This window comes from Acomys russatus, chromosome 1 (genome assembly GCF_903995435.1).
Source record: "Acomys russatus chromosome 1, mAcoRus1.1, whole genome shotgun sequence".
NCBI lineage: Eukaryota > Metazoa > Chordata > Mammalia > Rodentia > Muridae > Acomys > Acomys russatus.
In genome coordinates this window covers 97,437,763-97,451,012 of record NC_067137.1, presented here as the reverse complement: position 1 = coordinate 97,451,012, position 13,250 = coordinate 97,437,763, and the positions used below count along the sequence as shown (strand labels likewise).

Sequence of the window (13,250 nt, the reverse complement as noted above, 5' to 3'; positions counted from 1 at the left end):
ACTCGGCCAGTGCCCTGATACAACACCGAGACATGTTGAGGAAGGAACTGGCACTGGAGCGGGTGCCCAGGGCGGTCTCAATGCTGCGCAATAGATCATTGGTCTTCAGGATGAGCAGCATCTGACGAGGCACGTGGTTAAGGAGCTGGTTGATCTCCGGCAGGTAGCTGGCCGCATTATTGCGGATCTCTGAGTCCTAAGCAAGGGGACATGAGAACGGTTGGTATGGCACATGAAGAGCAGGGTGCCAGGAATGTTGGTAGCCTGTGACTAAGAGAATACAAAGAAGCTCCAAGTGGGAGCTTCTAGAACAGCTGCCTTGGTACCCTGTGGAGCACCCCCAAAGAAAAGAAAAGCACTGACTGGGCCCTGTGACCTGACCACCCAAGTGGGAGTTCCCCACCTGGCTCCCAGGCAAGCCCTGGAAGCAGCACTAGTGTACACTGAGAAAGGGCCAAGGATTCTCCAAGGCTTCTTGATTGGACACGAATTTCAAGCCAGGCCTGTAAGAAGCACTCCCAGCTAACCAAGCCCAGCACGATACAGTCCATGGGCAGAACTCCCAAGTCCCACCCTAACCTCGCACCATATCAGATCTGCCATCCCCTGTGCTCTACCACTGCCTGGGTCCTGATGGTGGATGCCTGCCCAACAGCCAGCCCCCTCTCCTTTGTTAAAATGATCTGTTTATCTGACCCTTTGGATCACCCTCTTTAGAACTGAGAGCTACTTGCTAGCCCCAGGCTGCTGGTATCTTGCTCTCTCTCAGGCACTCTCAGGCTCTGAGCACTTACCCCCTTCCTCACTGCACCTCACTTGACAGAATCCCCGTCTCCTTAAAACAACAGGTCTGAGCATCTCCCGCTCAAAGCCTGCCAAGGGCTTTGCTTCCTCCTGGGAGTTGAGTTCAGACCTCTTCCCACAGCACATAAATCTCTGCGTGGCATTCGTTCTCTGTGCCCCGCCATCCTCTAGACCACACCAAATGCTTTCGCTCTGGGCCTCGGTGTGCTTAGTGTGCCAGGAGTGCATCCACCGGGCACTCCCAAGGCTGGAGTCCTTCGCTACGCCAGGTCTCTGAGCCAGGCTCCCAACCGCTTCCTCGCATCGCTTTACTTGTTTCCTCTGAGGTACTTGTAACCTGCAATTACCCCACTTGCCCGCTTGTTCAGTTGTTTACTGTCTGTCTCTCTCAACCAAAGTGTAAATTACACCAAAGGCCTGACTGTCTGTTGGGTTGCAGGATCCTTGACACATGCTCAGGGGCCAGCTAAAGCAAATGTTTATTGAATGAATGGACTCCGAGAACCGTGAGCGGGCACTTTACATGCACTGACAGTAAAACAGAAAGCACAGCACCCACCATCCCGAGGTCACCCCTCTTCTAGAATGCACTTCAGGCAGCAGAGCCTGGAATAGCAGGTGCCCAGCATTGCCACCAGGCCTGCTGGAGAAATATGTCCACTTGAAGGAAAATGGAGATAGTAATTGGTTGGAGATAGACTCTTTAAGACATTGGTTTTTGGGTTTTGGTTTGTTTGTTTATGTTTGTTTGTTTTATTTTTCAAGACAGGGTTTCTCTGTGTAGCCTTGGCTGTCCTGGACTCATCTTGTAGACCAGGCTGGCCTTGAACTCACAGCGATCCGCCTGTCTCTGCCTCCGGACTCTGGATCCCTCCTTGGCTAGAGGTGCAGCTTACAGGGAAAGACCCTGAGGTCCTTGGGTGGTGGGAACACTCAAGGTCATAGTACCAAGAAGAGAAGGTGCTGGAAGCAGTGCCTAGGCTTTTCAAAAGTGTCTCTTTCCTCATCTCCACCTACTGTGAGCAGAGGCCTCAGTGAGGCCTGAGTCTGCTCAGCACTGAGAAATAAGCAAATCAACTCTCATGAGCCTGGGCAGGCAAATAGAAGTGGACAGGGCTACAGGGAGCAGGAGCTCCCAAAAGTCTGTATCCTGTGTAGACAGTTTAAGTCCATGAAGGAGGTGGAAAAAGAAAAGGGGCTGCTTCATTTGCACAGTGCTGTTTGCAGATGGACAGATGGAGAGGAAGCGAAGGCTCTCCTCTCTCATCATGAAACCAGAGAGCACACGGGCACAGGCCACAGTGCCCAGTAGGCGGAAGAAGTGTAGGAGCTGTGGGAATATTATGGCCCCTGGGAGGTGCTGGAGGAAGCGTGGCATCTCTCCAAACTACTGGAGTCTGGGATTTTTCAATCCACAAGCCTTATCTCTACCCCAGATGGAGAAAGCCCCAGGGCACACAGTAAGTTAGCCTTCCCCTGCCCTCCTCCCTACTTCTTTATCTTCTGTGGCTCCACAGAACCCGCCCTACAGAGATGTGAACCTAGACACTGGGCTGGAAGGGGTTCCCCAGGCCCTGATCCTTGCATCTGGGAGACGGTCACCTACCTCAGTGGCAGTGACTGGAGCTTGGCCGATGCCCCTCTTGACTGAGTCCCAGGACCTGGCTGTCAACATACAGGCAAACAGCGGGTAGAGCTCTGCAGCTCCTAGGCGCTGGCTGTACTGTTTCACCCTCTCCATGTCAGTCCAGATCAGAGACTGCCACAGGTGGCAGTAGTCCAGGCGGAACTCCTCCGTGAGCACCTGTAGCCAGGGCAACACAGGCAGCAGCTGAGTCTCTCTTGGTCCAAGGCCTGAGCCCCAGACTAGTGATAAGCACTACACACAGGGAAGAGGGCATAGTTCCCCCAACACTCTGCCACTCCTAGGGGCCCAAGTTGAAAGCTGACTGAGCTTGCATATCATGAATCTGAAAATCCTGGCACCATAAATGCCGTGGTCTGTCTGTCTTTCTCAGATTTACATATACATAACATCTTGGGGCTGGATCACGCATCTAAGCATGAAATTCGTTTGTTTCCTACATGCTTTACCCACACGGCCTAAAGGTAGCTTTATACAATGTGTTTAACAGTGTTGTGCGTGAAACAAAGTTACGTGGCATAGAATTTTCCTCTTGTGGTATCAAGTACTGGGAGTGCAGACTTCTGGATTCAGAACTCCGCCTGTCCTGGCAAGCCTTGGTCCTAACTGGCAGAGACTAAGTGCCCTCCAAAACCTATATTGTCATCTCCTTTTTAGGTAGAGGCTACTTTCCTGGCCTCCCACCAACAGAGGCAGTGTTCTACCTCAGGGCTGACTGATGGAATAGAGCAAAAACGCCACCTCCCGCAAAGTTCCCACTCATTTTCTAACCCTCTCCTCTGCTGTCACCTCCTGTGAGTCCTAGGGAGCAGAGCCTCGTGGGCTCCACCCAACATAGCCAGGACTAGCAGGTGAGCAAGCCAATGAACTTCTGTCCTGTCTGGGTTATTTGTCACTGGGGCTCCATGTAACAACAGCTGACCTAATCTGGCCAGCACCCTATTTACCAAGCCGGTCAGAGGAGGCTGCAATTAGGGATGTGGTATCAAGGCCTGAGGAAGGAGCAGGGGTGAATGCAGAATGTCTTCAGGACCGCCACCTCACGGAATGAAGTCAAGCCAGGGCCCCAAGGTAATAACGAATGTCCCATTTTGACAGTGCAGGGTTGTGACTTATTCACACCAGCCCTTGATGCGGACTTCCAGAAGACAAAGTCTCGGGCCTCCAGCCCCCCACAGTCCCAATCCTGGTTTCCACACTACAGGCTAAATGTGCCGTCACCTGGGGTGGCCTTCAGTCCCCTGGGAGGACACAGCCACACTGGCACACTCTTCCTACCTGCTGCTCCTCACACGTGCAGTAAGAGGCCCCAGCAATTGGCTTTTTCACAGGGACACTGAGGTTTAGGAAACTCTTAGGATAATGTTGTATATAAACCAGAGGACGGTCACTCTCCCCAGCTACCTGCCTCCCAGCTAGAGGACTTCCGGAGGTTATCAGTGGGCTCTGACCCCATGAAGCAGCGTGTTTCCTCCTACCTGGTAAAGCCCATGGTCCAAAAGGACTATCTCGGCCTTGCCCGTGTCAGGACGCTTCCGCACCAGCACATTGCCTGGGTGGGGGTCACAGTGCACAAAGCCATTGACAAAAATCATCTCACTGTACATCTTGCCCAGGTGGCAGGAGATCTGAAAGAGACATGATCCAGTGAGCACTCTGCCCCACCCATACTCACACCAGGAGCTTCTCTCCTGGAGAGGACAGGAGCCATTGGGCCCGAGTAGCATGAGGCGAGACGCAATTCTCACATCTAAGGGAGAAGGTCAGCTCCAACCGAACCACACATTAGAACCACCTGGAACTCAGGCGTGCTGGGATAGACCTAGCCACCAGTGTTGTCTGAGTTCCTGAGGTGATTTCCTGCAGTAAGGGAGGAGAATGTCTGCTCTTCCGCATTTCCTGGTGGCTGTGGGTCTTTACCTTCCACACTACCTTGCCCACTGGCCCCATATGTCCCCTCCCTGCTCTCTTACCAGCCACTCTTCCCTCTTCCCCAAAGGTGAGGGTGGGTCGTGGGAACAATCCCACCCACTCCTTTGAAGGACAGGGCAGGGTAAGGAACAGGAACGACCCTCCTCTGGAGCTACCCTGCTGCCAGGCCAGCCCTAGACAGACCCAGAGCCCAGGCCCTGCTCCCCTCTCCCCATCCCCCAGAGCCCAATGATAATCTGATTTATGATGTCTGTGAAGAAGAAACGACACTGGAGAGGCCATTTAAATCATCCTGTCACTTCTGCGCGCCCCGCCAAGGCAGCTTTCTTATCTCTACTCCTTTTTTTTTTTTTTTTTTTTTTTTTTTTTTTTTTTTTATTAAAGCTAAAAGCCTTGTCCCTGCCTGGGAGCAGCTGCTGAGCAGAACCAGACCTGAGACCCCCAGACGATCTGTCGATGGATGTCCAGGGGACAAAGAGATACTGAGCCAGAAGGGAGATGCCCCAGGACACCAACTGTCTTTGCCATTCCTTCCAACCTCAGTTGAACCTCACGGTCACTAACAAATGGACAACAGTGAAGGGGCTAGAACTCATGGGGCGAGGGCGGCAAGATTAAGACTCTTCCTCAACCAATAAGGCCTATGCAACAAGTCCTATGACATGAGGTCTTGCCTTTTCTCCCTGTTCTCACCTTAACACACACACACACACACACACACACACACACACACACACACACACACAGGCATACACACACTCTTAGGCCACATCAGCTTTCTCTCCTTCAATGATCTCTGTGCCTTCCTGCCTCAGGGTTTTTGTGCAACCCATTCCTCCATTCCGCTGCCAGAAGCTCTCCTGCCACCACCAACCCCCCCAGCCCACACCGCCACCCCCAATCACCCACCCCTCGCTCCTATGTCTAGGTCCAGGCCTTCCTGCTTCTTATCCAGGGCTGGAAGAACGCTCTTGGCACACACACTCCTAGAGGGTACTGGGCTCTTCCTTTCACAGCACTAGAAATTACTCATGTGATTACTTGACAAATGACCATCTGGCTCACTATCGTAAACTCCTAGGACAGCAGAGACTGGCTCTGTTTTATTATTAAGTGGCTTTATTGAGGTATAATTGATGTGCTATAGACTGGCTCTATTATGCATGCACTTGCTTGTAACGGGCACCAGCCAGGTACAGTAAGAGTCTGCACCCACCATGTGTGGGGGCTCCCTAGTCTTCTAAGATGCTATGTTCCCCATGTCTAGTGTTTATCCTAGCCCTATCAGTCTCCCCTAAGGCCCAAGCATTTATAGTCAGCACCAAGTTAAAAGATGAAGAATGACCTAATGGTCAAGTGTGGTGGCATAGACCTATAATTTCAGCACTGGGGAATATGAGATGGGAGGGATGCAAGCCCAGGGCTAGCCTGGGCTACAAAAGACTTAAGTAAAAGAATAATCCTGCATTTGAACGACAGCTGCCAGCCTTACAATTATGACCCCGGCCCCACTTTGCAGACAAGAGACTGACAGCCTTGAGGTTAAAGCAGCTCATGGCAGAACCCTGTTTGTTCAAAGCAGGTCTAACCGCAGCTGCCTAGCCATCCCTTCTATATGGCTCACAGCTACTTCTGCACCTTTCCCTTGAGGCCTTGAGCCAGCTGCTTCTACTTGTATTCATTCAGTAAATAGCAACTCTCATGGGTGGCTGCAGAAGTGAGTTAGGGACCTAATGACCTCGTATGGATGCCTCTGTGGTAGCCACTGCAGGTTCCTGTGGAGACGAAGATGGGAAGGGAACTGCCCTACCACACCCAGCACCCTAACTCCTGAAGTCTGCCTCAGGTGAAACAAACCCTGGGGCTCTGACATTCTCATTAGGAACAGGACTTTGACCCAGGTCAGAGCTCAGACTCATGCTAAGATGGCAGGGGCCCCAGGGCCACAGTTTTCTGTTGCCTGGGAGATGGGCCTCAGTCAAAGCAGGTCATGGGTAAGTCAGACAGTTCTCGTGCCTCTGTACCACCAAGAACCCTTTTCGTTAGGCTCCTCGGAGCTCCTCAGAGCTGCGCTTCAGAAGGCCGTATCTGACAAACTGATTCCATTTATTAAGTAATCATTCATTTCTATTTGTCAAGGACGCATATAAAGTCCAATCAGGGCTCCTGATCAGCCCATGATAAGCAGCACAGCCAGACTGAGCCGACGGAGTTCCAGTCAAAATGTGGAGAAGTGACATTTCATTTAGTCTGGGCAAACCTGTCACAGAGAGATGTATGATCTCCCTTAAGCTTTCTGACATGATGTTAATCGCTCCGGGCCCCCTATTTCTACAATGAAAGATGACCCCCAGGGGTATGGGGGCTCGGGTGAGGGCTGATCTTCCATGGGGCAGATGCCGACTACTACCACATACGTGAGGGGAGCCACCAGAGAGAGCATGTGCACACAGGCACACCGGCTCAACACCCGCCAGCCCGCTGCCACTTGAAGACCTTCCTACTTGGGAGCTGCTGCTCTGGATGTTCAGCTCAAGCAAGTGTCACCTAGCACCAACAGGTGCAGGAAGCAGAGCAAGGAGCAGGAGCTGGCTGAGGCCAAGAGCTCAGCACTGAAGCCATCTTGATGTTGCCACTTTGGGCACAAGTGGCCTGAGAGATAAGCCACCCTGGTCCTCGATCTCCATTAGCAGTTATGTGGAACCAAAGCCATCTGTCCAATCGCCCTCACAGGGCAACCCCATGATTCAAAGTCAAATATCATTACGAGGAGAAAGCCATCACTCACTGTTAGACACACAAATGCACACCTGTCACTACTAAGTATAACTGTCAGAGTTCTACACACTCACACACAGAGAATGACATGTCCGAGGTTTCTGGCTCAACAGTTGGGAAGCAGGGACAATGGGAGACCTGCTTCGAAAACAACTGTGAGAAAGCTAGGACTTACTCAAAGCATTTCAACAGAACGGAGAAATCCTGGATGAAATCTGAACTGCTTGTGGTCCTACAAGGTCTTAAGAAGAAAAAAAAAAAAAAAAAAAAAACAACAGTTGGGCGTGGTGGTGCAAGCCTGTAGTCCCAGCACTCTGGGAGGCAGAGGCAGACGGATCACTGTGAGTTCGAGGCCAGCCTGGTCTACAAAGCAAGTCCAGGACAGCCAAGGCTACACAGAGAAACCCTGTCTCAGAAAACAAAAAGCAAACAAATAAACAAAAAAAACACAACAACATCAATAACAACACAAAAAACAGTTCTCAACCTGTGGATCATGACCCCTTGGGAGTCAAACAATCCTTTCACAGGGTTCACTAACCTAAGACCATTAGAAAACACATATATTTACATTATAATTATTAACACTATCAAAATTATAACTATGAAATAGAAATGAAAATAATGTTATGGTTGGGTCAGCACAACCTGAGGAACTAAGGGTGACAGCATTAGGGAGGGTGAGATCCGCCGCTACAGGATTATCTTTGTTACTGGGCAGTAACTATTTGCATCTCAACTGGAAAGAGCTACAGGCTGATGCATGACTTCAGTCTGAGCTCATAATTCTTGATAACAAAGACAAAAAGAAGTCCATTTCCCTAGATATCAGAATCCTGGGGGTGGGGGGAGAGTTGGAACTGGCACAGTGTTGCTTGACTGTTAAGTGTTAAGACTTTGAAGAAGCATGCCACTCTTGTGGCCCTATTTTCTTTCTTAGTTTTGGGTAGATTTTCTTTGCACCTTGCAAAACTGGGCTGACAAGTCTCTCCAGGAATCAGTCTTTCCACAGGGCATCCAGGCCTTCCTACCTACACAGGCGTTCAGGGTCCTGGAGAAGTCCCAGGCCTTCCCGCTGGGCCAATCACATCCCAGAAGTAAAGCCAATATATCCCAGAGTCCCTGCCTTCCCACTTCCATATTACTTTAGCTTCGTCTTCCATGGAGGAACACACACCCATGGCCCCAATGATGCCTTTGCCCTATCCACAGCGTTGTGATATAAACGCAATGGTAGGCAGTAGCATGTTTGTGAAGTAGCCCAGGGCTGGCCAAGCCCTGCTCCAGACACCTACCCATTCACTGCAGGAAACAGCTGAAGATGGCGGGGGAAGGGGATGCAAAGACAGGAAGAAACTTTATCACTTGTTCAGCAGTCAGAGACATTGACCTGACTCCAGAGGACAGGTGCTCAATGGCCAGGCCACCTGCCTCTCCCCTCCAGAGAAGCTCTCCTAGGCACTTAGCATCCAGTAAGGTGTCTTTCTGAAGGATATTAGTAGAAAATCCTGGCTGGGTGACTCCCCCAGTCCGCACCTCTAAGCACACATAGGACAGTGCTCTTTACTAAAAAACCACTGAGAAGTCTGAATTGTTCCTTGTGAAGAGAACGGGCCACTCATACGTGATTTCACTAATTACGAATGCCTTTATTCTCTAACAGTAGGGAAGAGGGGAAAACCAGGACTCCATAAAAAGGCTGAGTAAAGAATTAATTGAGTAAATAATATTTAAATCAAGGAGTTATTTTGGGACTTTTCTCAAGGCCTGAATTGGCTGAAAGTAGCTTAATTGGTCTATAATTGTGTGAATTAATTCGTTCCTACCCCAAGGAAAACTGTGTATGTTCCTGGGTGGGGGTGTCTCCAAAGCAAGGCCAGCGTCTGTGAGAGGAAGGCAAGGCTGCTGTTGTGGCATCTGTCTCTGCACAGATCAGCCTGCTGCCTGGGACATATCACCGTCACCCTCCTCCCGTCACCAGAAGCAAACACTGGGATCTAGAGTCTGCAGACAGCTCCAGCTGCCCAACACTGCGGTCGATGCATTTGTGGTACACAGTGATCTTGGGTGAGCAAGCTGTCAGATGATGTCCCCGACCACCCAGCCACTGTGAACTCCTCAGCCTCACACAGTGGCAGTGGGGACAGGAGCAGAGGTGCCAGTGGGTCACAGGAAACTGAGGAGTAGATCTGATGGTGGCACTTGGAAAGCCTCCATTAGGACTTAAGTCTTACACACACACACACACACACACACACACACACACACACAGTGATGCTTTCAGTACTTGGTCCTCAGCTTGTGGCAATTATTTGGAAGGTGATGGAGAGTTTCTGAAGTGCGGTCTGGCTGATGAAAGTAGGCCATTTCAGATGACACCTGTCTCTGGTTCCAGCTGAGGCTGCTCTTTATGAACTGACCACATGAAGACCTACCACTGTCATGGTTCCAGTCAGAGCCACTGCAATCACCATGTCTACCCGCCATGATGGAAGCACCCGTGGGCCAAAATCAACTCGTCCTCAGGTTCCTTCTCTAACGACATCAGGATTTTATCACAAAAAGAACATCAATGCCACTTCTTAATTAGGCCATACCAGGCTTTCCATGAGAGGCAGCCGCAAGCATCTGTGAGGCAAGAGAGCCTTCGTGTCTCCACCAGAAACGCTCTGCAAGCAGCCTCGAATCCAGAGGAGGCAAAAGTGAGTCCCGGGAGTCATCACCATCAGAACACACGTGTGAGGAAGGAATTGCTGTTGGCTTCTGATGTCTCCTCTCCTCTCTATGGTGGCAACTCACCCACACCGACTCCATGCCATTCCACCTTGCTTGGGTCAATGTAAAAAACCAGGGAAAGCATTCGTCTTTCCCTATCTCCCTTGCCCTCTGGCAACACTGTCCTGGTGGTGCCAAGAGAATCAAAGAGCTGGAGTTTCCGTGTCGTTGTGTATTTAGCATACACACCAGGACCAGCACCGTGCCAAGTATGCCAGGCTTCGGTTGTCAAAGGACCCTGTAAGCCACCCATGGTCTACCGCACACAGGGGGAAAAGGATTCCAGAAGAACAGAAAGCCCACAGAAGAACCGCACACAGGGGGAAAAGGATTCCAGAAGAACAGAAAGCCCACAGAAGAACAACTGACAAGTGACAGAGGCACCAAAGTCCAAAAACAGCGACTCCAGAAAACTACTTTGGCTCAACCGATACCTGGGCTGTGAGAAAACAAATCCCCAGGGACTCACTCCCCAGGACTTTGCTAACACCCATGAGCACCCAAGAGTGATGGGGGTTAGAGAGAAAAGGCTGTTTTTCTTCTAATGATTTAAGGAATCGGGTCTTCGGCATCTTTAGATACCAGCCAGGGGCCAGGAGATTGGAATGATGCTAAGCCAAAGTAAGAAGATCCTCTTCTGTCCACATGGAGTAGTGACAGAAATGAAGGTAATCAAGGAAGGAAAAGCCATCAGCCTGGCCTTTCAGAATAGATGGCTGTGCATGCCGATCAACTCCATCCAAAGCTCTACACTCACTGTCTAGGCCAGAGACAGGGGACGGGAAGGCAGCAAAGGTTCTCAAAGATTCAAGAGAGAAAGAGATGCCTCCTTGAGTAATTCCCTCATGAAGTATGAATTATAGAACATGTATTTACATGGCCCTATTGTTTATAAAGCTCACATGATGGCATCTGTCCCATAGCAGAAAGAACTTGGACTTCTATCTCAAGTACTTGACTTGAGGGCACCGAAGCAATGAATGACAGAACCAGACAACCTTGGGTGCACAGCCTGTCCAGCACCAGGCCTCTTGGAAGCCCCATGCTTGGCCTGGTCCACGTTTCTATTCTAGCATACCTAAGTAGTGCCTGCACACAGTAGGCACTCAAAACACATGCTGTAAGGTGACTCTGAGATCCTTCACTGTTCCTACAGTGACGGGAATGGATTTTGGAACTATTCCAAGAAGAAAACCCAGCAAGGGCTTCCGGCTACACAGAGGACAAAGCCACAGGCTCCTCCCCCTTGCAATCCTTCCAAAATGACTTCAGAGGGAAAGAAAAGGCAACGCCCCCAACATAAGAAGAGCAGAAGAAGTAACCAACATGAGACAGCAGGGCCATGGTCTGGGCACAGATGGTGACAGAGCAAAGGCTGAGGAGCCTTGAGCCAGCTACAGGTGCTCTGTGCCTGTAATCTCAGCTCCAAGGAGGCTCAGTACCTGCCATCTCTGAGGCTCCTAAAAGAAGGCATTAGCTAGAAGGTCTCAAAGGTTCTGCTAAGTCCTAAACCCATTCCCACTCTAACAGAAGTTTGTTCACTGGAGAGTGACGGGACAGACTCCACAATCATCTTCCTCCTTCTCCTCCTCTTCCTCCTCCTCCACCACCACCACCACCACCACCACCACCTGGGGATCCTGATAACCAGGGCTGAATCCAAGACCATGTAACTATGGCACTCTTTTCCAACTGGCTCTCCCTAAGGAAGAACCTTGCTGGTATCTCTCCCCAGGGCCCCTGAATCCAGTCAGCCTTCATAGAAACATGATTATCTGCCCACAGGTCTCCTGCATTTGTCCCTGCTGCCCTGTGCTACCAACTCAGCCACCTTTCTCTGGGCTAATTTCATGCCAATTAAGCCGGACCTCAGCCCAGGCAGGGTCTTCAACACACACTCCCTGCAATTCAATTAACCTTCGATAAAGGTCTTACAATCAATAGTCCTTCTACAACTAGAAGCAGCCCCATCAACCTCAGAAGACTCCCACACAACCTTTGCTTTTAATGAGATCAGTGACAATCGCTGTCACCAGCACCTAAAGTTACTAGCAATATGAACCCTGGACATGTATGCTGCCAAGGCTCAGGGACGTAAATAGAGGGGCCCTGGCAAGCTGCTGGCTCCTAGAAGGTGAGCAGAGGTGGGTGGGGTCACCTGTGCTACAGGACATGAGCACTGAAAGCCTGAGGGCTTTCTACTGGGGTGAGATCTGCTGCACACTCACTTGGAGACTCTGCAAGCCTTCCCACCCCAGATTCTCATGTGTACCCTGGGGTACTTCCCAGGAATCTGCATAGCTATACACCCTAATGGTTCTGAAATAGCTAGGTCTTGAGCCAGTCAGTGATCACTAAGCCACAGAGTCACTAGTCTATAAAATATCCAAACAGAAAGGACCCTTAGAGGTCAGCTGGTCCATCTCCTCCACGAAGGAAACTGAGGACCAGGAGGGTAAGGCTGGTTTATTTCATTGAAAACTCAGATGTTCACTAAGGTCTCTGTTTCGATATTGGTTTCCCCCACACATATAGGAAAGGTGGTGGCAGGAACAAGTGGTTCCAGGTCAGACAGTCCACCCTACCCAGAGTCCACTGCCCTCCAGCTGGCTCAGTCACAAGCAAGCCACAACCATCAGCACATGTGTTTCTGTGTTTACACTCGCCTTGAAATATCAGAGCCGCCTCTGATGAGCCATTCCAGCCGTAGCTTGCTGGATCCAGAGAAATGGAGAGGGGTGGGCCCCCAGACTGGAAGTCCATCTCTGGTAGAAGGAGATGCCAGTGACAAGACAGGGCAAAGATGCTGGATCTCCTGAGTAGCAGGCAGAGGCTCTGTTTCGTTTTGGGGAGACTCTAGAGGTAACCTCCCAGCGGGGGCCAGCTGTTCCCCCACTGTAGCCAGCCTCTGTGAGCCACCCAGGCACCATCCCTGCACCTACCCTAGGAGCTGAAAAGCAAAGGGAGCAGTTGGGGGTCGCCAGTGTGCGGCTAGTGAAGGGGCCTATTCGGCCCTCCTTCTGCCTACTTCCTGGCACAGTCACTGATGTGGCCATCATCCAAGTGGTTACAAGTTCTACTGTTGACCCACATGAGTCTGTGGGAGGGAGAGGAGATGGTGGAGGAGAAAAGATCTAGGTTCTAATCCTGGGGACTTAGCTGATGGTGTCTGGCCTGGGCACCCTGAATACCCAGACCCTGCATACACAGCGACTGTATTAACAATGGGTGTGGGCGGAAAAGTACAACTCCCTCTTTCCTAGGGGCCCTGGGATGACCAAGAAGCAGAAGGTGGGGCACAGAACCTGGGCCACTA

General features: G+C 50.8%; 1 protein-coding gene across 1 annotated transcript in view; it reads right to left on the bottom strand.

Annotated features, from left to right (window-relative positions):
• Positions 1–13,250, bottom strand: part of Adck1 (aarF domain containing kinase 1) — a 100,142-nt gene that overhangs the window by 2,522 nt on the left and 84,370 nt on the right. Inside the window, exons 8-10 of the mRNA XM_051149729.1 lie at positions 3,928–4,077; positions 2,411–2,608; positions 3–196 (exon numbers count right to left, since the gene is read on the bottom strand). Coding sequence (XP_051005686.1) covers positions 3–196; positions 2,411–2,608; positions 3,928–4,077 — 542 coding nt within the window. The remainder of the gene's footprint in view (positions 1–2; positions 197–2,410; positions 2,609–3,927; positions 4,078–13,250) is intronic.